The 27,650-nt window shown below is 47.3% G+C and overlaps 1 protein-coding gene across 15 annotated transcripts in view; it reads right to left on the bottom strand.

The window, feature by feature from the left end:
* The window catches only part of LOC140391521 (dedicator of cytokinesis protein 9-like), a 407,496-nt gene that overhangs the window by 207,521 nt on the left and 172,325 nt on the right, over window positions 1-27,650 (bottom strand). For 10 of the 15 annotated variants that reach the window (XM_072476084.1, XM_072476079.1, XM_072476087.1 and 7 more), the window contains exons 4-6: window positions 12,237-12,319; window positions 9,580-9,652; window positions 1,330-1,425 (exon numbers count right to left, since the gene is read on the bottom strand). In XM_072476084.1, coding sequence (XP_072332185.1) covers window positions 1,330-1,425; window positions 9,580-9,652; window positions 12,237-12,319 — 252 coding nt within the window. The remainder of the gene's footprint in view (window positions 1-1,329; window positions 1,426-9,579; window positions 9,653-12,236; window positions 12,320-27,650) is intronic. The other 5 variants (XM_072476085.1, XM_072476095.1, XM_072476094.1 and 2 more) reach the window with 1 other exon arrangement.

The raw sequence follows: 27,650 nt of genomic DNA, 5'->3' as shown, positions 1-27,650 counted from the left end.
AGAACCATTTCATTCGTTGCCAGCTGAGGCTCAATGGGGTGGCACACGTGCCTCGGAGTCAGAAGGCTCCTAGGTTCGAGTCCCATTCCAGAGAGTGCAGACTGACAATCCAAGTCAGTACGGAGGAAGTGCTGCTCCCTCAGAGATGCTGTCCTTCAGCTAAGATGTTACATCAAGACTCTCTCAGGTGGACGCAAACGATTCCATGGCCACGATTTGAAAAAGCGGGGGACTTCGCCAATATTTACCCCTCAACCAACAATTAAATGATCTAGCTATTACCACGCTGTGGGAGCTTGCTGTGCACATATTGGCTGCAGCACCCGCAAGAGTGGCTACTTTGGTTCAGAAGAGGACATCTGACAGAGATCTTCAAACACAACCAGAAGCTGCCAAGTCGCACTGGGAGAACATTTTAAACATGGCAGCCAGCTATGGAAACACAGTCCTGAAGAGGTTCAGCGTTAAAGCAACTCAGTGTGGTGGTTCTTGGAAGTGTTCAGTAGACATCAGACCAGTTCCTGCACACGGTCCAATTACTTCCTCCAGCACTTTGCTGACACATTTCCAGGTATTGTCTCTGCCCATCGCTTCCCAGTGCCACCACTCTATGATGATCGTCGATTATATTCAAGTTGATCAGCCTGAGCTCAAATCGTTCGGAGGTCCCACCTCAGGGGTACATGGGCACTGGCTACTCGGCCTGAAACTTTTCACTCGGCTATCTCGCCCCAACATCCAACAGCCCCAGGTCCTAACGCCACCCCATTCCCACGGGCATCACCCTCACTATTCTCCCCCTCCCCCCAACCCCTCATAACTCACTGCTCCAGCCACTCTTAATTTAGCCGGACCCCATATCGGTGATGTCCTCAGAGCAGACCGGGTGGGCCGCTGCACCTGTTTCTCTCTCCCTCACCGACGAAGAGTGACAACACGTAATGGAAGCTGCATTTCTAAATCGCCTTTCACAGCCTCAGGACTTCACAAAGTGCTTCAAAGGACAGATAGAAAGAACTGAATTTCTTTAGACTCTTTCGAAACTTCAGAGCCACTGCTGTAAGGTAGGAAATTCAGTAGTCAATTGGCACACAGCAAGGTCCCAAAAGTGGCAGTGTGATATATCGGTTTTCAAATGTCGATTGAGTCATAAATATTGAGTGATGGCAAACAGACCCACACATTGCAATCAGCAGAGTTCTAGGATAATTGCAAGCTTTAATGGTTTTTAACTATTAAGCACGAGTGATAAAAATATTAGGAACACTTTAAGGATCCGTTTTGATGTACAGTGGAAAACTTGAGAAAGACTGTGACGGGAAGTCTCACCCTCATGGTTACACTGATCGCACTGTTCATGTTGCCCTTGTGCAGCCATCCTTGTTTCGTGATGCCTCCCTTCTGTGAACCCAGCGAAGCTGTGTCCTAGATTTAAAAGACAGATCTTTCTGATATCAATTCATATAGAATAGTTTCAGAAGCTTTTATTTGAGTGTCACACAGCATCCTGACTTGGAAATACGTCGCCGTTCCTTCGCTGTCGTTGGGTCAAAATCCTGGAGCTCCCTCCCTAACAGCACTGTGGGTGTACCTACACTGCATGGATTGCAGCAGTTGAAGAAGGTACAGCAACAATTTCAACAGCTTCAGTCGGCAGATAACGGTGATGTGTGTGTGTTGGTACTAGACAAATCCCCAGGGCCAGGTGGCATCTATCCCAGATTATTGAGGGAGGCAGGAGATGAAATCACTGGGCCTCTCACAGAAATGTTTGTGTCTTTGTTGGCGACAGGTAAGATCCCAGAGAATTGAAGGAATAGCCAATGTTGTACCATTATTCAAGAAGGGTTGCAAGGATAATCCAGGTAATTATAGGCCAGTGAGCTTGAAGTCAATGATAGTGAAATTATTGGAAAAGATTCTCAGAGATAGGATCTATGCACATTTGGAAGTGAATGGTCTTATTAGCGACAGACAGCATGGTTTTGTACGAGGGAGGTCATGTCTCACTAATTTGATTGAATTTTTTGAGGAGGTGACAAAAACGATTGATGAGGGAAGGGCTGTGGATGTTGTCTACATGGACTTTAGTAAAGCATTTGACAAGGTCCCTCATGGCAGGCTGGTGTAAAAGTTAAGTCACATGGGGTCATGGGTGAACTAGCTGGGTGGATTCAGAACTGGCTTGGCCATAGAAGACAGAGGGTAGCAGTGGAAGAGTGTTTTTCCGAATGGAGGTCTGTAACTAGTGGTGTTCTGCAGGGATCAGTACTGGGACCTCTGCTCTTTGTAATATATATAAATGACTTGGAAGAAAACGTAGCGGGTCTGATTAGCAAGTTTGCGGATGATACTAAGATTGCAGGAGTTGCAGATAGTGATGAAGATTGTCGGAAAATACAACAGGATATAGATAGGCTGCAAAATTGGGCAGAGAAATGGCAGATGGAATTTAACCCGGACAAATGCGAGGTGATTCATTTTGGTAGATCCAATTCAGGTGGGAGCTATAAAATAAATGGCAGGACCATCTGTGCATAGAAACACGGAGAGATCTGGGTGTGCAGGCCCACAGATCCTTAAAAGTGGCAGCACAGATGGAAATGGTGGTAAAGAAACCATATGGCATGCTTGCCTTCATAGGACGGGGTATCGAGTATAAAAGCTCAAAAACTATGTTACAGTTATATAGAATGTTGGTTAGGCCACATTTGGAATACTGTGTCCAATTCTGGTCACCGCACTACCAGAAGCGTGGAGGCTTTGGAGAGAGTACAGAAAAGGTTTACCAGGATGTTGCCTGGTATGGAGGGTATTAGCTATGAGGAGAGATTGAATAAACTGGGATTGTTCTCCCTAGAGAGACGGAGGCTGAGGGGCGACCTGATAGAAGTTTCAAAATTATTAGGGGTATAGATAGGGTGAACAGTTGGAGGCTTTTTCCCAGGGCGGAAATGACAATTACAAGGGGGCACAAGTTCAAGGTGAGGGGGGAAAGGTTCAGTGGAGATGTGTGGGGGAAGTTTTGTTATACAGAAGGTGGTGGTGGCCTGGAATGCACTGCCAAGTAAGGTGGTTGAGGCAGATACATTAGCGACCTTTAAGACTTATCTGGATAGACACAAGAACAGACAGGGTACAGAAGGATACAGGTGGTTGGTCTAGATAGGACATGTGATTGGTGCAGGCTTGGAGGGCGGAAGGGCCTGTTCCTGTGCTGTATTGTTCGTTGTTTTGTTCTAGACTTGAGGAGGAAGGCCAAGGCAAGAGTCAATGAGCTGCTTAGCTACAGTGTGCAGAACGCAGTGGCACACTGGTTAAGACACCAGGCTAATAATCCAGAGGCCTGGTGAATACTCTGGAAACTTGAGTTCTAATCTTTTCACGACAAGTGGGGGAATTTAAATACAAGTAATTGAATAAATCCGAAATTTAAAAGCTAGCATCAGTAATAGTGACCGTGAAACTACTGGGCTGTTATTAAAAAAACACCTGGTCCATTAATGTCCCTTAGTGAGGGAAATCTGCCATCCTTACCTGGTCTGGTGGCACAGTGGTTAGCACTGCTGCCTCACAGAGCCAGGGACCCGGGTTCAATTCCGGCCTCGGGTGACTATCTGTGCTGAGTCTGCACATTATCCCCACGTCTGCGTGGGTTTCCTCCGGGTGCTCCGGTTTCCTCCCACAGTGCAAAGATGCGCAGGTTAGGTGGATTGGCCATGATAAATTGCCCCTTCGTCTCCAAAAGGTTAGGTGGGGTTACTAGGTTACGAGAATAGGGTGGGGACGCGGGCCTAGGTAGAGTGCTCTTTCAGAGGGTCGAATGGCCTTCTTCTGCACTGTAGTGATTCTATGATTCTATGTGACTCCAGACCTACAACAATGTGGTTGACTCTTAATTACCCTCTGAAATGGCCTAGTCAGCCAGTCAGTTGCATTCAGGGATAAGTAGTGATGAGGAATAATTGCTGGCCTTGCCATAGATCCCCACATCTAAATATCTTACATGAATAGTCATTTTTTAAAAAGTTGATCGTACCTAGGCCTGATTTAGTCCACAAAATCAGGACACTAGTTATGGGCAATTTATTTTCCCTTCAGTCTGCCGAGATCCACATTGAATGCAATATCCTCACTGTCACTTCGACACATATTTAAACATATAACAAACAGCCATTTAACCCCTTGAGCCTGTTGCACCATTCCATTCCCCCCCCCCCTTGCTCCTCCCTCTCCACCACCTCCCCCTTTACCCCCAACCTCCCTCACCCCCTCCTTCCCCTTCCCCCTCTCCCCCGACATTGGTCAGTAATATGGCACAAGTTGTACTTGTTGGGCGAACCAGGACATGGGAGATACTGAGTGAAAGGGCATAGCTGCTGGAGTCAACCATGTCTCACGTTCCGACAAACATTCTCGCATTAAAGCAAATCCTTTTCGCATTTCATGTGTTTCATTGAGGAAAATCAATCCGTTGACAAAGCATTGCAGATTTCAATTCCAGTTATCGGGGTTCCTCAACTTCTACTCTGTGACTAATCTTATAAACTCAGCCAACACAAGATTGGCAGACGATCAAAGTGCCCGATTGACTTCATAGTTTTTAAAGGATAAACTGATTATTCGTTCATTTTAGTATATTCAATAAAAGGCGTATTGTGTTTAACGTTTATTTGCAAAGGCAAAATGCCTGATCCACTCAAACCTCAGATGTTGGGCACATTACTCTGTACAAAGTCAGACACAGGAACAGGGGTTGGCGATTTAAGAGATAGGAGATTAGCCAACCAATGAAAATGTTTATTTTGTAGCAAACTGGAGCCTAATTACATGACATCAGCAGGAATTTCTCTTTTTCAGGCACTGATTGTCCTGGCTGTTATCCAATAAACCTGCACCAGAATAGACACTTCAATCAGTGTAACCCTAACTAATCCATTCAACATAGGCCCTTTTTCATTACCCAGTGCCAATGTCTTATATCAATTACATGTCCAACAGGTTAATTTGAAACCACAAGCTCTCGGAGCACTGCTACTTCATCAGGAGCGCTAATCCTTATCACTTCACCTGACAAAGGAGCTGATCTCCGAAAGCTTGTGATTTCAAATAAACCTGTTGGACTTTAACCTGGTGTTGTGAGACTTCTTACTGTGCTTACCCCACCCAAGGGCAATTTTGGACACTAAGGGCAATTTAGCATGGCCAATCCACCTAACCTGCACATCTTTGGACTGTGGGAGGAAACCGGAGCACCCAGAGGAAACCCACGCACACACGGGGAGGATGTGCAGACTCCGCACAGACAGTAACCCAAGCCGGAATCGAACCTGGGACCCTGGAGCTGTGAAGCAATTGTGCTATCCACAATGCTACCGTGCTGCCCCAAAGTTTCAAAGTTTGATTTTTGTTACAGTGGACCACCGGGCACTGACACCTCCTTTTATTTTATTGCTTTTATTGACTAGTCGATCATTCCCCATTGCGACATTCCGGCAAGTCAACATGCCAGCCAATCAGCACCCTTTACCCATTTGAAATTTGGTATTCTTGTGTTTATCCTGATCGTGCAAGATGAAATTCTGCAGCAACTATCAGGAGTGAGTTAAACCAAATCAAGAATGTTAAAGCATGACTGATTGGAATCATTAAAAATTCTTATCACAGTGAGACTCCGACCCTGGTTTCCAACTCTAAAATAAGAGACGGCGGTGTTTACAACAAAACAATGGTGAAAGGCGGCCACAGAGCTGGGCCAACATTCTGCCCTGCTCCCTGCTGGAGTTCCCTTTACCAATTATACGCCCATGATGGGGAACTATTGTAGTAAATGAAGTCTGACAGCCATTCATGAATCCTTGAACTTCTTTTGTGCTGAAGAAACCAGCTAGTCTGCAATTAATCTTATGACTCTACTCAAAATGATAAGAACATCGCTTTTATCCAAGACTGCGGGACTGCACATTGTTTTGCTCTCGCTAATTAAGGACAGGTTTGCTTGCATTGGAAGCAATTCAGGTAAGGTTCACCAGGCTAGTTTCGGAGATGAAGGGTTTGTCTTATGAGGAAAGATTGAGCAGGTCAGGGCCATACTTATTGGAGTTTAGAAGATTCTAAAGAGGACTTAATAATAATCTTTATTTGTCACAAGTAGGCTTATATTAACAGTGCAATGAAGTTACTGTGAAAAGCCCCTAGTCGGCGCACTCCGGCGCCTGTTCGGGTACACAGAGGGAGAATTCGGAATGTCCAAAGTACCTAACAAGCACGTCTTTCGGGACTTGCGGGAGGAAACCGGAGCACCCGGAGGAAACCCACGCAGACACGGGGAGAACGTGCAGACTCCGCACAGACAGTGACCCAAGCCAGGAATCAAACCCGGGTTCCTGGCGCTGTGAAGCAACTGTGCTAACCACTATGCTACCGTGCCGCTCAGGCTGGATGCTGGGAGAATATTTTCTCTTGTGGGGGAAACTAGAACCAAGGGTGTGTTTTCGGCGGAAAAAAACAGTCTGCCATTTAAGATGGAGATGAGTGGGAGTTTCTGCCCTGAGAATCACAAATCGTTGAAAATCTTTTCCCCCAGAGAGCAGTGGACGATGGGTCATTGAACACAGTCAGGACTGAGTTAGAGGGATTTTTGATCAACAAGGGAGGATTGTGGGGGGCAGTCAGGAAATGCAGTGCGGCCACAATCAGATCAGTCATAATCGGACTGAGTGGTGGAGCAGGCTCGATGGGCCGAATGGCCTACTCCTGCTTCTATATCAACTAAACCATGGAATCTGACAACTGAGGAGGATGTAATTCTGCCCATCTGGTGTCGATGCTGGTTCTTTGAAAGTGACATAGAATTAGTGCCAATCCCCACAGCCCTGTACTTTCCCTTTACACTTCTACACCCAATTCCCAATGAGAGTCACAATTGAATCTGCTTCTATTATCCTTTCAGCAGCATTCCAGATCACAACAACTCACTGTGCGAGTTCCCCTCTGGCCCTTGTGGGAATCACCTTAAATCAGCGACCTCTGGACATCAGCCTACCCACCGGTGGGACACAGATTTCTGTTTATTTACTCAATCAAAGCCCTTCACAGGTTTTTAAAATAATTTTAGTGTACCCAATTAATTTTTTCCAATTAAGGGGCAATTTAGCGTGGCCAATCCTCCTACCCTGCACATCTTTGGGTTGTGGGGGTGAGACCCATGCAGACACGGGGAGAATGTGAAAACTCCACACGGACAGAGACCCAGGGCCGGGATCGAACCTGGGACCTCGGCGCAGTGAGGCAGCAGTGCTAACCACTGCGCCGCCGTGTTGCTCACCCTTCACAATTTTTAACCATCAGGAGGTAAGGCAGCTTAACAATTTAACCACATTAAAATCTCCAACCTCATTCTATTTACACAATGGGAATGCACAATATCCAGGCCAGGCTGCTGGCTGGCGTCTATGGCACATTGTTATAGAATTCCATAGAATCCCTATAGTACAGAATGAGGCCATTCAGCCCATCCAGTCTGGACCAACGATCTGAAAGAGCATCCTAACGAGGCCTACTCCCCCGCTCTACCTGCATAACCCCACCTAACCTTTGGACATCAAGGGGCAAAAAACCCAAATCAAATCATCCCTTAATCTTCTGCAATCGAGGAAATACATGTCTGGTTTCTATAATCTATCCACATAACTTAACCCTTAGGAATCCTGGGACATTTGTTTAATTTAGAGTACCCAATTATTCTTTCCCAATTAGGGGGAAATTTACTGTGGCCAATCCACCTACCCTGCACATCTTTGGGTTGTGGGGGTGAGACCCACGTAGACACAGGGAGAATGTGCGAACTCTACACGGACAGTGACCCAGGGCTGGGATCGAACCTGGGTCCTCAGCGTCATGAGGCAGCAGTGCTAACCACAGCGCCACCGTGCCACCCTATGCTGGGACATTTGTAAGATCACAAGTAATAGTAATAAGCAGTGGACCATTCCGCCCCTCAAGCCTTCAACATGATCATGGCTGATCAGAGGCCTTAACCCCACTCTGCCCCCCTATAACCCAATAACCCTTAAACACCCGCCTGACTCAGCCATGAATATATTCAATAGCCCAACCTCCACTGTTCTCTTTGGAAAAGAATTCTCACGTTCATGAGTCTCTGAGAGAAGTTCTTCCTTGGGGGGGGGGGGGGGGGGGATCGAACCTGGGTCCTTGATGCCATATGCAGCAGTGCTAACCACTTGCACATTAATAGTTAACAGTCCGACTTTTCCAGCAAGATACAGCCCATTGATTTTACAGCTCTGGATTATTTGTTCATTAAACTCGCTGCAGAAAGTTGCAAATAATGCGTGCCTCTTTAGCGATGTGATAATTGTTTACACAATACCAATCAATAAATCTCTCGGGTCCAGAAATGGAAAATTTAAACTGTGGGGGTCTCACTTCTGCAAAATGACAAATTCTCCTCAGGAATGTTATTAGACTGCAAACTTGACATTTCAATTTTTTCCTTCCCGTTCCTTTCCGCCCCTTTTTTTCTCTCTTTCTTAATCCAATCGTTCTTTTCCTGGCTTTGGTTCACTTATAATAATAACAATAATCTTTATTGTCACAAGTAGGCATACATTAACACTGCAATGAGGTTACTGTGAAAAGCCCCTAGTCGCCACATTCCGGCGCCTGCTCGGGTCACAGAGGGGGAATTCAGAATGTCCAATTCACCTAACAGCACGTCTTTCAGGACTTGTGGGAGGAAACCGGAGCACCCGGAGGAAACCCACGCAGACACGGGGGGAACGTGCAGACTCCACACAGACAGTGACCCAAGCCGGGAATCGAACCTGGGACCCCGGCGCTGTGAAGCAACAGTGCTAACCACTGTGCTATCGTGCCGCCAGTGTGCTACAGTGACTTTCTGTCACTGATTTGACTCTAATAACCCAATTTCCTTCTTCATCGTTCCTCAGTTTCTTTCCCAATCCTGAAATCTCATTGGTCACGTCATTCACAGAGCTCCCAGCTACCTTCCCTGCACCGTTCTCAGCTCACACTCCCAGCACTGAATGACGAGGGGAAAGGTGTAAACTAACTTAGTAATACCATAAACTGGCCCCAGGTCTGGCAAGAATTGTCCCAATTCATCTGAGGGAGCTGTCTTGCAAGTTACCTGTTCTGGCTTGTGAGCCGATGAAACAGGTAGTTACATGGAACAGAAAACAGCAAAGTGCTGGAAATTCGCAGCAGGTCGGGCAGCATCTGTGGAGAGAGAAACATCCGGCTCGAGTCCGTACGACTCTGAGCTCTGAGGAAGACTCACACAGGCTCGAAACGTGAACTCCATTTTCTCTCTCTCCAGATGCTGCCGGACTTCAGAGTTTTTCCAGCATGTGCCGCTTTTGTTTCACACCCCAGCGTTTGGAGAATGACCATTTTATTTTAGCAGTAATTTAATGGTTTGGATGCAAATTGAGATGAACTTCAAGGTGGGTTGTCAGGGAGGACGTGGAAGTGTAATTCACTTCAGACCTTCCCAAATCAATCAGGTACAAGCGAAGCAGGAGAATAAATAACCACTACCTCATCTTTGTCCACGTCTTCGTCAACTTCAAAAACGTGGACCGGAAGCTTCTCTGGTCTTGGAGCTTTGCTGTTGGGAAATAAACAAAATAAAACTCAGTGTAATCCAGCAGGTATGGAAGCAATGAATTGTCTTCAAAATCCAGAGCTGGATTTATTATTAATAATAATAATAATAATCTTGATTAGTGTCACAAGTAGGCTTACATTAACACTGCAATGAAGTTACTGTGAAAAGCCCTAGTCGCCACATTCCGGCGCCTGTTCGGGTACACGGAGGGAGAATTCAGAATGTCCAATGCACCTAACCTGCACGTCTTTCGAGACTTGTGGGAGGAAACCGGAGCACCCGGAGGAAACCCACGCAGACACAGGGAGAACGTGCAGACTCCGCACAGTGACCCAAGCCGGGAATCGAACCTGGGGCCCTGGAGCTGCGAAGCAACGGTGCTAACCACTGTGCTACCGTTCAAATCTGCAGTGACACTTGGGGGGGGGGGAATTTGCATTTATATAGCGCTTTCCACCACTTTGGGACATCCCACAATGCATTCCAGCTAATGCAGTACTGTTGAAATGTAGTCATTGTAACAACGTGGGAAACACAGCAGCTAACATGCAAACAGCAATCTGAGAATGACCAGATTGGCTATTTTATTGATGTTGATTGAGGGATAAATATTGGGCGGCCAGTGGGGAGAACTTTTTTGGGCACAGTGGTTAGCACTGCTGCCTCACAGCGTCAGGGACCGGGTTCAATTCCGGCTTTGGGTCACTGTCTGTGCGGAGTCTGCACGTTCTCCCCATGTCTGCGTGGGTTTCCTCCGGGTGCTCTGGTTTCCTCCCACAGATCAAAGATGTGCAGGTGAGTGGGGTTACGGGGATAGGGTGGGGCCTACGTAGGGTGATCATTCAGAGGGTTGGTGCAGACACATTGGGCCGAATGTTTTCCAGTGATGGAGGCCATTAGTCGGGATCTTCCCGACCTGCCATATTCTGGGCAGTTTGTGTAGTCCATCCATCCAACCACTTGGGAACCTGCTGCGGGGGAGGGGGAGTGGGGGGTCCTTCAGTGGGACCAGAAGATTCCATCGGTAGGAACAGCAGGAAAATCCCACCCTCAGAAGTTCCACAAAAAATAAATTCAGTAAACTTTTCCCACTGAATTTCTTAAAGTCTGATGGACAGTTTCACAATGCTGAGGAGTGACTTTTAAATTATTAAACTGTGAATTCATTTATTTGTTGATTTTTAAAAATACCCAATTATTTTTTCCAATTAAGGGGCAATTTAACGTGGCCAATCCACCTACTCTGCATCATTTTTGGGTTGTGGGGGCGAAACCCACGCAGACATGGGGAGAATGTGCAAACTCCACACGGACAGTGACCCAGGGCCGGGATCGAACCTGGGACCGCGGCGCCGTGAGGCAGCAGTGCTAACCACTAGGCCACCGTGTTGCCTTATTTATTGATTTTTGAATTGTTTTTAATTTAAGAGCTCTTATATTATTGCACAGGTCTCACACTCTATAGTGACACGACGTAAACAATGTCCTTTTTAGTGATAAAGAGTAGGATTGCGAGTAAAATTCAGATTACAGACCACGGAGCACATGAACTGTTAACTGATTTCATTGATGAGCAACGTCAGCAGTTAACACAATGTGCAAGTGAAAGCAGATTTGGTATGCGCATCTATCCAATCAGTTCCCACTTTCTTTTGACAAACGATCATCGCCTGGACTCAGAACGAAAGTCAGAGACTCCTTCGAGAGGAGCGAGTCTAACTTAATAACAACAACTGGCATTTATATAGCAGCTTTAACAAAGTAAAACGTCCCAAGACACTTCACCGAATTCCGTCAAAAATTCTGACACGAGCCACATGTAAATATTAGGGCTGCTCAGTCAAAGAGGTCAATGATCCGCTTAAAGAAGGAAAAAGAGGGGTTTGGTGCGAGTTTAAGTTTATGGAGGGTAGAACATGGGAGGCTAGCCAGGAGGTCACTGGAAGAATAATAATAATCTTTATTATTGTCACAAGTACGCTTACATTAACACTGTAATGAAGTTACTGTGAAAAGCCCCTAGTCACCACACTCCGGCGCCTGTTCGGGTACACTAAGGGAGAATTCAGAATGTCCAATTCACCTAACAGCACGTCATTCGGGACTTGTGGGAGGAAACCGGAGCACCCGGAGGAAACCCACGCTGAAGGTGCAGACTCCACACAGACAGTGACCCAAGCCGGGAATCGAACCCAGGCCTCCAGCGCTGTGAAGCAACAGTGCTAACCACTGCGAATAGTCAGGTCGAGAAGTTAAGAAAGACATGGAGAAAGGCTTCAGTAGCAGATAAACTGAGGTAGGATCAGAAGTGACGCAGGGAGTCAATAAAACGTCAAGAGAGTCACATATGGGCAACTATTATTCAGCAAAACTTTGTGAATTAATCGCATGAATTTAGTGCGTTACAATGACAAAGTTCTTCAGCTATGTGAAAACCACTAATCCATGATGTTAGATAGGATACAAAATGGTAAGTTTCACTGAAACTGATGACATTTAAATGCAGCCGTGACGGTGAGACTCTGTTTTTAAAAGTTAAAAAGATTTCACTTCAAAAGGTAGACCAAGAAATGAACTCACTCACTTTGCCAGTTGCCTGAAATCCCCTGAGTAATCTTCATACTTGAAGTGGACGAGATGCCAATCAGTGTTGTAGGTCTTGATGCACTGAAAAGAAGAACGTGGCAATGCTGAATATCGCGGTGTATGAATTTACAGCATGGAAACAGGCCATTCGGCCCAACTGGTCCGTGCTGTATTCCTGCTCTACACCAGACTCCTCTCTCCCCCCTTCATCTCACCCCATCAGCATATCCTTCCATTCCTCCCCCCGCCCCCTCATGTACTTAACAACCCTAACTATTAATTAGAAAAAATAAGTGAAAATTCTGTTGGTCTCAACACCACCTTTGCAAAGCCAGAATCTTGAAAAGTCGAGTGTGTTAAGAAAGCAACATTCAATCCATTTTGACTTTCAACTAAGTGCCTGTGAGAAGCAGCCAAATATTGTGTAAAACCCAACTCCAAGGTTTCTCTGTACCGACAGAAATTCCTATGGACTGACCGACTTCCGACAAATAAGTTGGGACAAATCGAGCAGAGGGTGAACTGGCAGAATTCATTGATGACGGAAATTCCTATTTGCACAAAACGGTTCCACAAACAATGAAGCTGCACTAAAAACGGGACAAAGATTACAAAGAGTCACCCAGACTGGAAACGTTAGCTCCCTGCTCTCTCCACAGACGCTGTCAGACCTGCTGAGATTGTTCAGTATTCTCTGTTTTTCCTTCAGATTCCAGCATCCGCAGTAATTTGCTTTTATCTAAAAATGGGAAGTCTGTTATCCTTGTCCAGATCTCTTTCATCACATTAACAATTAGCGATGCACTTACTCATAGTAAAGTCGCCATAGTCCCAGATGACCAAAGGCTTTTTTTCTCCTTTGAGGGGGAAGGGCTGACTGGTGGTGATTTAATCGGAGGATCACTACACCTCAGGCGAGGAGCAAGGTCTATAACTCACTCCTGGGTATTTGTTACTCTTCATAGAATAACAAATACCCGGGAGTGAGTTGCAGAATAGAGTCTAATTGAGGGGTCCGGCGTTGTGTGCAAATACCAGATACATGGGAGGAATTACAGGCTGGAATCTAATCGAGGGGTTTAGCGTGGTTTATATTTAGAGTAACAAATACTCACATGTTTTGGTCATTTGCCGAGATGCAGGACCTCAGAATGAGGCCATTCGGCCTCTCAAGTCCATGTCAGCTCTCTATACTGTAATCCAGTCAGTCCCACTCCCTCGCTCTATCCCTGTAAGTTTATTTCCCAAAAGTACCATCCGTTTCCTATGGAAACCTTTGATCACCTCTGTTGCCACCGCCCTCCTAGGCAGCGAGTTCCAGGTCACTACCACTCAAAAAATATCTCCTCTGCATCTTTCAACCAAAAGTCTAAATCGGTGTCCCCTGATTCTTGTAGCATGAGCTAATGGGAATAGCTTTTCTTTGCCCACCTTATTCAAATCTGTCATCATCTTATACACCTCTATCAAATCTCCCTTCAACCGCCTTTGCTCCAGGGGGAACAAGCCCAGCTTCTCCACCTTAACCTTGCAACTAAAATCCCCCATCTCTGGAGCCATTCTGGTAAATCTCCTCTGCACCTTCTCAAGGACATTCACATCCTTCCTAAAGCCTGGTGATCAGAACTGGTCACAATACTCGAGTTCTTAGTCATAATAGCAACTAGTACTTTGTAAAACTCTTCACTTGCCTGGATGAGTGTAGCTCTCACAACACGCAAGATGCTCAACGCCATTCGGGACAAAGCAGCCCCGCTTGATTGACATCCCATCCACCACCTTCAACATTCACCCTCGCTGCCACGTCGCACAGCGGCAGCCCTGTGAACCATCCACAAGATGCACTGCAGCAACTCAGCAAGGCTCCTTTGGACAGCGCCTTCCAACCCCACAACCTCTAACAGCAGACACATGGGAATGCCACCACCTTAAAGTTCCCTTCCAAGATACAAACCATCCTGACTTGGAAATATATCTCCGTTCCTTCATTGTCGCTGGGTCAGAATCCTGGAACACCCTCTCTGGCAACACTGTGGGTGTACCTACACCCATAAAACCATAAGACATAGGAGCAGAATTAGGCCACTCGGCCCATCGAGTCTGCTCCGCCATTCATTCATGGCTGATATTTTCTCATCCCCATTCTCCTGCCTTCTCCCCATAACTCCTGATCCCCTTATTAATCAAGAACCTATCTATTTCTGTCTTAAAGACACTGAATGACTTGGCCTCTACAGCCTTCTGCGGCAAAGAGTTCCACAGATTCACCACCCTCTGGCTGAAGAAATTCCTCCTCATCTCTGTTTTAAAGGATCATCCCTTTAATCTGAGATGGTGTCCTCTGCTTCTAGTTTTTCCGACAAGTGGAAACATCCTCTCCACGTCCATTCTATCCAGGTCTCGCAGTATCCTGTAAGTTTCCATAAGATCTCCTCTCATCCTTCTAAACTCCGAGTACAGACCCAGAGTCCTCAAACGTTCCTCATACGACAAGTTATTCATTCCACTGCAGTGGTTCAAAAGGGAAGTTCAACACCGTTTTCCCCAAGGACAATTAGGGACGGGCAACAAACGCTGGCCTAGCTAGCAATGCCCACATCCTGTGAAAGAATAAATTAAAAGTCTAGGCTGACTCTTTTGAATAGCAATCCAGTTAGTCCCACTCTTTCCCCATACGCCTGCAATGTCCTCTCACCCAATATGGTTTCACCCAAGGACTAAATGACCGAGCCAGTGTTTGCTAAAAAAAGGTGCACATTAAACCATTTCAATACTTAAGTCACAGCTTATACACAATCATTATTTCTGTGCACAAAGTGACCATGCTCCTCTCAGGAATCACATCAAGTCACATCAGAGTATCGCACCGCAGAGAAGGATGCCATTCAGCCCATCATGCCTGCACCATCGGATTTGTCCATCCTCCCTCGACTTTTTTCCCTGCTAATTTATCCTTTTCAAGTATTGATCCAATTCTCTTTTGGAGTTTACCACTGGGGATCTGATTCAACAGCCGGTTTGGGCTGCGCTGTCCTGATCGCATCAACTCTCCGCGTAAAAATATTTCTCATCTCCTGTCTGGCTCTTTTATTCCTGCGTGCCCTTAGTTACCGGCCCTCCTGTCAATGGAAACACTTTCTCCTTATTTACTCTTCTCAAAACCTTTCCTAATTTTGAACGCTTCTGAAGAATCTCCCCTTAACTTTCTCTGCTCCAGAGGGCAGCATGGTGGCGCAGTGGGTTAGCACTGCTGCCTCACGGCGCCGAGGTCCCAGGTTCGACCCCGGCTCTGGGTCACTGTCCGTGTGGAGTTTGCACATTCTCCCCGTGTCTGCGTGGGTTTCGCCCCCACAACCCAAAGATGTGCAGGGTAGGTGGCTTGGCCACACAAAATTGCCCCTTAATTGGAAAAAATAAATTGGGTACTCTAAATTTATTTTAAAAAACTTTGTGCTCTCAGGAGAACAATCGCAGCCCCTCCACTCTCCGGCAGCCCCCCCACTCTCCGGCAGCCCCCCCACTCTCCGGCAGCCCCCCCACTCTCCGGCAGCCCCCCCACTCTCCGGCAGCCCCTCCACTCTCCGGCAGCCCCCCCACTCTCCGGCAGCCCCTCCACTCTCCGGCAGCCCCTCCACTCTCGAGCGCTGAGGTCTGTGCACACGCACTGTCCAGGTAGCCACACAAAACCCTCAGGAAAAACAAACTTGCTTGAAAAGATTTGGGCCTGTTGTCTAAGCAAGGATTTAATGTAAGCCTAGCTAGTGAAACATAACAATGATACTATCTCTTCAGATAAGCTGCTGCTTCTCCAATTGTTAGAAACCCAGCAAATATCTAAATCAAAAACAAGACGACCAATTGTTTCAGATAAGACATTACACTGGAAAGTCGAACAATGATCTCCTTTTAGAGAAACAGCAGGCAATTCATAAAAAGTGCAAGACGGAAGAAACTATTCTTCACTCTGCAGCCTGGCCTTAAGTACGAGGATAAATGCAGAAAGACGCCACTTCACAGGAACAGGAGCATGTCTGTGCTGTTGTACGTTAACTTTACACAGAATCTACAGCACAGAAACAGGCCATTCAAGTTAAGGAGAAAGCAGAGCTTGGGGTTGGGGGCGGATGGGTTCAGATATTTCCAGGGGCGGGAGTTTGATTGGCGGCATTTCCAATTTTCCCAGAGGTACTGCTGTCCACCTTGCTGGAATGGATACTCGCGTGTGCGGGGTCGGAGGAGGGAGGCACATCTGGGTTATATGGGCAGATCATGGGGAAGAGCAGGGGCGGGATTCTCCGAGCCCCGCGCCGGGCCGGAGAATCGCCGCAACCGCACCACGCCGCCCCGACGCCGGTGCACGATTCTCCGAGGTGCGGGCTGCTGTCCGCGGCTGGGCCGCCGATTCTCCGGCCCGGATGGGCCGAGAGGCCGTGCGGAAACAGCAGAGTCCCGCCGTTCATCCCTGGTCGCTGCCGGCAGGACTCTGTGCGAAGGGTCGGGGGGCGGCCTGTGGGGCGGGGAAAAGCGCTCTTTCACCTGGGGGTGGGGGGGGGGGCCTCCGATTGGGTCTTGTCCGTGATCGGGGCCCACCGATTGGCGGGCCGGCCTCTCCCCCCCCATGGGCCTACTTTGTTCCGCTTCCGGCCCCAGAACCCCCGCGCTATGTTGAGTCGGGGCCGGCGCGTTCCGCATGTCTACCGCGCATGCGTCGGTTGGCGCTCCGCCACTGCGCATGCGCGGGTTGGCGCCGCCCCCAGTCCACGCCTGGATGTAAGGCTGCAGCGGCGTGAACAGCTCCAGCGCCGTGCTGGCCCCCTGTGGGGGCCAGAATCGGTTGTCCCCGCGCCCGTTTCGAGCCGTCGTGAAACGCGACGGCGTTCACGACGGCGCAAACACTTAGTCTCCATTTCGGAGAATCGCGCCCTAGGTTTCAGTGGAGGGGGTGGAAGGCCGGGTGGGAAGAAGAGCTGGGTCCCATTTGAGGAGGAGGAGGTGTGGAGTGAGGCTCCAGGGGTGGGGTGGATGCTACGTCATCCTGTACGAGGTTGACCTTGATACAGCTAAAGGTGTATTGAGGGGTTCGAGGATAAGTGTGAGCGGTGCTCGGGAGGGCTTGCTCACCATGCACACACGATCTGGTCCTGTCCCAAGCTGGTGGGTTTTTGGGGGTCCATTTACAATACCTTTTTGCCAATCTTGGATATTGATTTAGAGCCCTGTCCGTTAGTTGGTGTATTTGGGGGTGTCAAACAAGAATGGGGATGAGAAACATATACAAAGAACATTACAGCACATGAACAGGCCCTTCGGCCCACCAAGCATGCGCCAATCCAGATTCCTTATTTAGACCTACTACTTAATTCCCAAACAATCTGTATCCCTCCATTCCCCGCACTTTCATGTGTCGATCAAGATACAACTTCTTTTTAAATTTAGAGTACCCAATTCAGTTTCTCCAATTAAAGGGCAATTTAGCGTGGCCAATCCACCTACTCTGCACATCTTTGGGTTGTGGGGGCGAAACCCACGCAGACACGGGGAGAATGTGCAAACTCCACACAGTGACCCAGAGCTAGGATCGAACCTAGGAGCTCGGTGCCGTGAGTCAACAGTGCTAACCACTGTGCCACCATGCTGCCCCCGATCAAGATACATCTTAAACATTGCTATCGTGCCCGCCTCCACCACCTCCACTGGTAACGCATTCCAGGCACTCACCACCCTCTGCGTGAAAAACATACCCCGCATATCTCCCCAAAACATCCCCCCTCTCAGCTTGGACCTGTCCCCCCCCTGTATTTGAGTCTACACCCTGGGAAAAAGCTTCTGACTATTCACCCTGTCTATACCTCTCGTAATTTTGTAGGCCTCAATCAAGTCTCCCGCAGCCTCCACCTCCCCAACGAAAACAATCCGGGTTTATTCAACCTCTCCTCATAGCTAACACCCCTCCAGACCAGGCAACGTAAGCCTTCTTTGCACTCTCTCCAAAGCATCCATGTCCTTCTGGTCGTGCGGCGACCAGAACTGCACAAAATATTCCAAATGTGGCCTAATTTTTATCAGCCATGATTGTAGACTCGATGGGCCGAATGGCCTAATTCTGTTCCTATGTCTTATGGACCCATCAGAGTTGAGGATGGTGGGGGTGGGGGGGGGGGGGGGGGGGGGAGACGGATGCTTTGGCATTCGCATCGCTGTTGGCCCGGCGACGTATACAGTTCAGCTGGAGGCAGGCACCACTCACTGCCGAAGCATAGCTGGGTGACTTGCTGGAATTCCTGAACCTCGAGATGGTCAAGTTCACGGTGAGGGGATCGATCGACGAGTTCATCAGAGATGGCGGCCGTTCATTTTGTACTTTAAAGATTTGGTCACTGTTAATGGGGGGGGGGGGGTTAGTGAGCGGGGGATTGTTCTGGGGGATATTTCTGTTATTGGGATTCCAGTTACTGTTGTTGCTTGTATTTTTTCTGATGTATGTGCTGCCACTCTTTTCTCTTCTAAACTATTTAACATAAAATGTTGAAAGTTTAAAGAAGCAAGCCATTCAGCCCATCGTGTCTCTGCTGGTGTTTATGCTCCACATTTTTTAAAACATTTCCCAATTAAGGGGCAATTTAGCGCGGCCAATCCACCTACCCTGCACATCTTTTTGGGTTGTGGGGGCGAAACGCACGCAGACACTGGGAGAATGTGCAAACCCCACACGGACAGTGACCCAGAGCCGGGATCGAACCTTCGTCCTCGGCACCGTGAGGCCGTCCTGCTTATGCTCCACATGAGCTTCCTCCCACTTCATCTCATCATCCTTGCATTTATATAGCACCTCTCATAACCACCTAGTGTTCCCAAAGCATTTTAGAGCCAATGAAATATGTCACTGCTGTAATGTAAGAACCACGGCAGCCAATTGGAACACAGGAAACTCCAAAAAATAAAACAAAATTGACATTGACCAGATTATCCGTTTCTTGTGATGTAAATTGAGGGATAAATATCGGTCAGGACACTGGGAGAGCCCCTCTGCTCCTCGAAACAGTTCTATGGCATTCTTTTATGTCCATCCGAGGGGGCAGATGGGGCCTCAGTTCGATGTCTCATTTGAAAGACGGCTCCTACAACCATGCAGCACTCCCTCAGTGCTGAACCGTGAGCGGCGGGCTGCATTTTTGTGCTCACGTCCTGGAATTGGGATGGAAGTCGTCAAACCTGTGGCTCGCACGTCTCACAGAACCATGCCTCACACAAATCAACTTAACCTTCCATCCCCGTCTCCTTCGCAGGTGTTATACCAGATTGCCCAGAATGCGGACGGATACTATTCACCTCAACCGCTCCCCTGTGGTCGTGAGTTCCACATTCTCACCACCCTCTGGGTAAAGAGGTTTCCCTTTAACACCTGATTGGGTTTATTAATGCCGGAATGTTGCAGCCGTCTTTCTCTGTGACCTGGCCAGGATGACTTAACATGTTCTGCACCTGTTGGCAAATGTCACAAACCTGCTTTAAAAAAAGCAGGTCAGGTTACTGATCCCCACCAAAGCTGAAGCCTCTTCAAAGTAACAGTTCCAGCCACCACTGTCAATCCGAGGCTCGGGCGTTTTACTGCTTTTGTTCTATTGGCTGATTGAAGTTTTTCACCAGCTTTTTAACAGTGTTGTGATTAGTTTGGCACTGGCAGTATCTGGTATCTGCTGCACCCAAACGCACTGTTTCACAGAATCATTTGATATTGGTCATCATCTCCAAATGAATGTAGCTAAAACTAGGAACAGAAGGAGGTTATTCAGCCCTTTCAACCTGTAGGTTCTTCCCGGAGGTGGAGGATAGATGGGAACGGTGCCAAGGAGGCCCAGCCAACCACGGCCACATGTTCTGGTCTTGCCCCAGACTTGCGGGGTACTGGACAGCCTTTTTCGAGGCAATGTCCAAAGTGGCGGGGGTGAGGGTGGAGCCATGCCTGAAAGTGGCGGTCTTCGGGGTTTCAGACCAGCCAGATCTATTCCTGGGGAGGAGGGCGGACACCCTTGCCTTTGCCTCCCTGATCGCCCGCCGTGGAATCCTGTTCGGCTGGCGGTCAGCAGCATCACCCAAAGCTGCGGACTGGCTGGCGGTCAGCAGCACCACCCAAAGCTGCAGACTGGCTGGCGGTCAGCAGCATCACCCAAAGCTGCGGACTGGCTGTCCGACCTCTCGGAATCTCTCCAAATGGAGAAAATCAAATTCGCCATCCGAGGGTCAGACGACGGCTTCCACGGAACGTGGGAGCCATTCGCCCAATTGTTCTGGGACCTGTTTGTGGCCAACGAACAAGCAGAAGATTAGCCATGTAGCCAAGAATCAGGGGAAAGTAGCCGGGGCATTTTGGGGGGGGGGGGGGGGGAAGAGACAGCTAAGCCTACGAGGAAAGAAAGGCGAAATCCGTCCGGGAGAAGCGAGAACAACACCAAACCCATTTGAGTATTGTCCACTGTCATTGTCTCTCCGGCATCCGAATGTATATTTACCTCCCCGGTCTCCACACCCCCCCCCCCCCTCCCCCCCCCACCAACAGTCGCCCACTTATGTGTTGTAAATAATCTTGCCAGTTGTACAGAGTTGCTGCTGTTGAGCTGGTGCACAAAACCCTACCAGTTATCCTATTTTATATTTTTATTGTATTTTTTTTAACTATTTACTATTTTCTTTTCTTTGGTATGTTTGGGTGTGCCCCTCTCTTCTATATATGTGGATATATATATATATGTCTCTTATCCTGTGTACATAACGGTAAATGTCTCTTATCCTGTGTACATAACGGTAAATATACTTTGTTCAAAAACCCAATAAAAACATTTATTTAAAAAAAGGTTAGGTGGATTGGCCATGCTAAATTGCACTTAGTGTCCAAAAATGTTGGGTGCGGTTACTGGGTTATGGGGATAGGGTGGAGGGTGTGGGCTTGGGTAGGGTGCTCTTTCCAAGGGCCAGTGCAGACTCGATGGGCTGAATGGCCTCCTTCTGCACTGTAAATTCTATGATATAGCTAGCCCCTTTGGCCCGTTACCTTTACTACCTTTGAACGACAAAAAATCTATCAACCTCGGGTGCAAAATTTACAATTTATTTATGTGGGATCAATGGCGGAGGCAGAGAAGAATGCCAAATTTCTACCACCCCCTTTTGAAGAGTTTGAAAGATATTGCGATTTATTGGGTCGTTTGAGGCCGGTGCTTAGCGTATTATTTATTATAAATATCTGAAGATTGGTAAATGATTCTGGCGCATGGAACTTTTCACGGTTCGATCAGTTCCTCCACGTTGGATTATATTGATTTTAGTAAGAACAACACCAGGTTAAAGTCCAACAGGTTTGTTTCAAATCACTAGCTTTCGGAGCACTGCTCCTTCCCCAGGTGAATGAAGAGGTGGGTTCCAGAAACATTTATATAAGATAAACTCAAAGACGCAATACGATGCTTATATTGATCTTGTCACATTTTTAACTGCCCTTACTTTCAAAAGCCAACTAAACCACCAGGATATAACAACCTTTGCTTCAGAAAAGTCTAGAAGTAAATTCAAGTCAAAAATCCAATACGTTTGGCTTTCAAACCAACTTGTGCTCTCACAAGAAAACTAACATCCTCAGTTAGTCAGTCTTGCAAACCCTGCATGTGGTTCAGAGACTGTACAACAACCCCAGCTGTAATGTTGAACTGTGCAGGAGAGAAAAGCCCTAAATTCAATTCGTGCTCTGAGCTGTGTTAATTGATCTTAGCCACAGAAGGATTAGAAACACAATTAGTCTAATCCCCTTCATGTTGGAGTAATGGGGGAAGCCAGATAAGAAGCAGAAGTAAATTTGTGCGGCTTCCACACCCACGCAATAACAGAAAGTGATCCCAATCGTTTTCTCATTGGGATGTGACTAGCAAATTATGCATCTTAAAACTGTATTAAGTATGATGTGGCGATGCCGGCGTTGGACTGGGGTGAGCACAGTAAGAAGTCTTACAACACCAAGTTAAAGTCCAACAGGTTTGTTTCGATGTCACTAGCTTTCGGAGCGCTGCTCCTTCCTCAGGTGATATCGAAACAAACCTGTTGGACTTTAACCTGGTGTTGTAAAACTTCTTACTGTATTAAGTATAGTAGTCAGGTAAGGTTGTCAACTGTGATTAACTGATTCCTGGAGGTTCCGTCACGACCCCCCCCCCCCCCCCCCCCCCACCCCCCCGCCCCCCACACACTCCAGCCATTAGTTGGCCAACACATCCATCCTTGTGACGCACAGCCTCCTGACACCAACTCCCCTCCCCACCCCCCATTTGCAATATTTTTATTCTAGTAAATAGAAATGTTCAAAGAAAATGAACAAAGAAATCACCTTTTTTCATGTCCCAATGATTTTTCTCCAGTGTTGCTGAATAAGATCTTTCGGTACAGATACGTGGTCACTTGTCCTAATATCACTTGTGCCTTTGAGCCAAATTGTGCCCATAAGACATAGGAGCGGAAGTAAGGCCATTCAGCCCATCGAGTCCACTCCACCATTCAATCATGGCTGATTTCAACTCCATTTACCCGCTCTCTCTCCATAGCCCTTAATTCCTCGAGAAATCAAGAATTTATCAACTTCTGTCTTAAAGACACTCAACGTCCCGGCCTCCACCACCCTCTGGGGCAATGAATTCCACAGACCCACCACTCTCTGGCTGAAGAAATTTCTCCTCATCTCTGTTCTAAAGTGACTCCCTTTTATTCTAAGGCTGTGCCCCCGGGACCTAGTCTCCCCTGCTAATGGAAACAACTTCCCTACATCCACCCTATCTAAGCCATTCATTATCTTGTAAGTTTCTACTAGATCTACCCTCAACCTTCTAAACTCCAATGAATATAATCCCAGGTTCCTCAGACGTTCCTCGTATGTTAGGCCTACCATTCCTGGGATCATCCGTGTGAATCTCCGCTGGACCCGCTCCAGTGCCAGTATGTCCTTCCCGAGGTGTGGGGCCCAAAATTGCTCATAGTATTCTAAATGGGCCCAACTAATGCTTTATAAAGCTTCAGAAGTACATCCCTGCTTTTATATTCCAAGCCTCTTGAGATAAATGACAACATTGCATTTGCTTTCTTAATTACGGACTCAACCTGCAAGTTTACCTTTAGAGAATCCTGGACTAGGACTCCCAAGTCCCTTTGCACTTCAGCATTATGAATTTTGTCACCGTTTAGAAAATAATCCATGCCTCTATTCTTTTTTCCAAAGTGCAAGACCTCGCACTTGCCCACGTTGAATTTCATCAGCCATTTCTTGGACCACTCTCCTAAACTGTCTAAATCTTCCTGCAGCCTCCCCACCTCCTCCATACTACCTGCCCCTCCACCTATCTTTGTATCATCGGCAAACTTAGCCAGAATGCCCCCAGTCCCGTCATCTAGATCGTTAATATATAAAGAGAACAGCTGTGGCCCCAACACTGAACCCTGCGGGACACCACTCGTCACCGGTTGCCATTCCGAAAAAGAACCTTTTGTCCCAACTCTCTGCCTTCTGCCTGACAGCCAATCGTCAATCCATGTTAGTACCTTGCCTCGAATACCATGGGCCCTTATTTTACTCAGCAGTCTCCCGTGAGGCACCTTATCAAAGGCCTTTTGGAAGTCAAGATAGATAACATCCATGTCGCTCATCATACCTATGAATCGCCTTAGGATGTCTTGACAGGCACTAAATAAATGTTGTTGTCACAGACAGAGAGCCTTGCAGCATTAATTTACCGAGCCTGGAGTGAAAGAAGACTTATTAAAGCAGATACCAGCGAATTTAGTACCTCAGCAATACCTCCGGCAAGGAATAACATCTTGGCCGAGAGCATGCGAGGAGAAAACTGAAAAGAGAAATTAAAGTATGGTTTCCGGTTATACTATCGAGCTTCTTGGACACAGGGTGGCGCAGTGGCTAGCACTGCTGCCTCACGGCTCCAAGGACCCGGGTTTGTTCCCGGCCCCGGGTAACTGTCCGCATCACATTCTCCCCGTGTCTGCGTGGGTTTCACCCCCACAACCCAAAGATGTGCAGGGTCGGTAGATTGAACACGCTAAATTGCCCCTTAATTGGAAAAAAATAATTGGGTACTCCAGATTTATAAAAAGGTTTCTTGGACACAAGAGGATGAGCGCATTTCTGTGGGAATGTGATGGCTCTCCAACAATGACGTGCGTTTATGTAGCACCTTTAACATAACAAAAGGTCCTGGGATATTTCACACGGCAATTATCAAATTAAATTTGACACCAAATTGCATCAGGGTGCATTAGGACAGGTGACCAACAACTTGACTGAAGAGGTAGAGTTTAAAATGCATCTCAAAGGAGGAAGAGAGACTCAGATATGTTTGAGGAGGGAATTCCGGAGTAGGCACAGCCGCCAAGTGATCGAAATTAGAATCGGTGGAGCGCAGTGACAATTCTATCGCACCATTCTTCTGGGGCTATTCCACATGATTATATACACATGTAACCATTTCATTTAACAATCTCACAAACAATGCAGCAGATTCCAGGGTTCCATTGTTATGTTAAAAAAAAGAGTATTATTTTAGAACACCCTTTTCCAGTCGAACGAGTTGTTCGTAGAACTCCACCCGGAGGTTAATTTGTACCTGAGCTACCTCAACATTTCTCATCACAAATATTAACCCCACCTGTCGCTATTCAAACAATTCCACAGCCAATTTTATGCCTCTTTAAAAAGAGCAGTTTGGGTTCAAAGACCATAAGACATAGGTTTGGAAGTGGACCATTCGGCCAATCGAATCTGCTCCCCCATTCAATGAGGGATGTGATAATCCTCAAATCCATTTTCCCACCTTATCCCCATAACCCTCGATTCCCTCACTGATTAAAAATCTATCTCAGCCTCGAACACACTTTTTAAAAATAAATTTAGAGCACCCAATTATTTTTTTTCCAATTAAGGGGCAATTTAGCGTGGCCAATCCACCTACCCTGCACATCTTTGGGTTGTGGGAGTGAAACCCACGCAAACACGAGGAGACTGTGCAAACTCCACACGGACAGTGACCCAGGGCCGGGATTCAAACCCGTGTCCTCAGCGCCGCAGTCCCAGTGCTAACCACTGCGCCACATGCCGCCCTAGCCTCGAACACACTTAACAACCCAGCCGCTACAGCTCTCTGGGGTAAAGAATTCCACAGATTCACTCCCCTCTGAGAGAATAAAAGTCAAACAGTCGCTGGATCTGGGCATGAAGCGTTGTAACGCCAACCTCGAGCACATTCCAAAGTTGCAGGACGTTCCCAGTCAATGTTGAAAAGCCTCACAAGAAAGCTGGCAAGCTTATTTTAACATTCTTGATTGTGCCAATGAAGAATTTTCCCTCACTCTCTGAAAGCTGGAAACTGAGCTGGGATTTTTCTAAAAAGCTTCTTTCCTTCAAAATGAAGAATTATCGCTCAGGTACTGAGCAGGAAGTGGCGCTTTTGCCCGGCACGACAAAGGATGAAGGTTGCAGTTGCTCAGGCTTTAAGCAGCTTAGAAATTGGAGGGAAAGCTTCAAAGTTATCAGTGCCTGCTTTGTTTTGGAGTCGCTGGGGACAGGAACTAGATTAGGAAGCAAGTCATAACAATGAATCAGATGGGAGTCAGTGAACCCAACTACAAAGCAACACTGTCAGACCACAACCCTCCAATTACCTCGCGAAACTGCCTCTTTACACCTGATCATTTCAAGAATTTTAATTCTTCAGATGAAAAATAGGCAAGTAATATTTAGCCCAAATAATGAAGGGGTTCGACTAATCACAACAAATCAGCTCTCTCAGGTGTAGGTCTTTTTCTTAAAGTTAAGAATGTTAAAGGAAAAATAAGAAAGCTCCAGACCAAAATATAATAATTTTAGTGGCTCATTATTAGGAGTGATTGGTTCCTTGCCTATTAACAAGGGCACTTTCATCGCCAACAGTTGCTGCATATTTAATGCCCTAGGGTGCGTCACCCAAGAGGGTTCTTTTATTTAATTACATATTTCATAGGTTGGAGCTGACAGTATAAGGAATGGCGAAACCCAATTGGAATAACCTTCCATTTCCCATGGCTGTGATAAATCCGAACATTCCCACAGCCAGGAAAAAACACTTCAACCCCAACGGCCAAGGCACAAGCAGACACTTCCCCGTTCTTCTAACTTCCCGACACTGGACACGAAACCCCAGCATTTACGCAAATATAACCTTGTCGACGCAGTCGGTTCATCTTCAAAAATGTAACTTTGCGCAGGAGGTGGATGCAGCATTCATCACAAATCCAAATCACTCCATCTTGAAGATCAGTGGCCTGTAACCAACAATGATCCACTTCCTGATCAGGGACCACAATGGTGAATCATCGGACTTCCCTTCCCCAGAGAGTGGTGGGCGCTCGGTCGTTGAGAAGGTCCACGGCTGAGATCCAGAACACTTTTGGGCGCAAGAATCATCCAAGGAAATGATCAAGTGAGCAAGTAGAGGCGAGGTCAAATGTCAGCCATGATCTTATTGAATAACAGAGCAGGCTCGAAGGACCAGGCTGCCGATACCTGCTCCTAATTCAGATTCCGCCAAATACCCAAAGTTCCTTCAGCAACCGTGCATTATCTTGTCCCTCAGTTTCTTTGTGTTGGCAATCAACAAAATGGCCGGTGACTTCCTCAGTTCTCTTTAATTTTCAGACAGCACAACAAACACCCTCCCCCTACCCCCTCCAATTTTAATCATCCCACCAACTCTAGCTGTGCCTTGAGCAGCTGAGGCCCAAAGCTCTGGAATTCCTTCCCTAAACATCTCTTTTTTAAAATAAATTTAGTGTACCCAATTCATTATTTCCAATTAAGGGGCAATTTAGTGTGGCCGATCCACCTATCCTGCATATCTTTGGATTGTGGGGGTGAAACCCACGCAGACACGGGGAGAATGTGCAAACTCCACACGGACAGTGACCCAGAGCCGGGATCGCGCCCCGGACCTCGGCGCCATGAGGCAGCAGTGCTAACCACTGCCCCACCGTGCTCCCTAAACATCTCTGCACCTCATTCCTCCAGTTGCTTAAAACTAATCTCTTTGGCCTGAGCTAACACCCGATGTGGCTCAGTGTTCCTATGAAGTGCCCAAAGACATTTTCCTAGAATCCTAGAATTGACAGTGCAGAAGGAGGCCATTTGTCCCATCGAGTCTGCACCAGCCCTTGGAAAGAGCACCCCATTTAAGCGCACACTTCCAATCTATCCACGTAACCCCACCTTTTTGGACACTAAGGACAATTTAGCATGATCAATCCACCTAACCTGAACATCTTTGGACTGTGGGAGGAAACCGGAGCACCCGGAGGAAACCCACGCAGTCACCGGGTGAACATGCAGACTCCGCAT

The sequence above is a fragment of the Scyliorhinus torazame genome, chromosome 15, assembly GCF_047496885.1.
Source record: "Scyliorhinus torazame isolate Kashiwa2021f chromosome 15, sScyTor2.1, whole genome shotgun sequence".
Classification (NCBI taxonomy): Eukaryota; Metazoa; Chordata; class Chondrichthyes; order Carcharhiniformes; family Scyliorhinidae; genus Scyliorhinus; species Scyliorhinus torazame.
The sequence above is the reverse complement of the archived record's forward strand: the minus strand, read 5'-3'. Positions and strand labels throughout refer to the sequence as shown.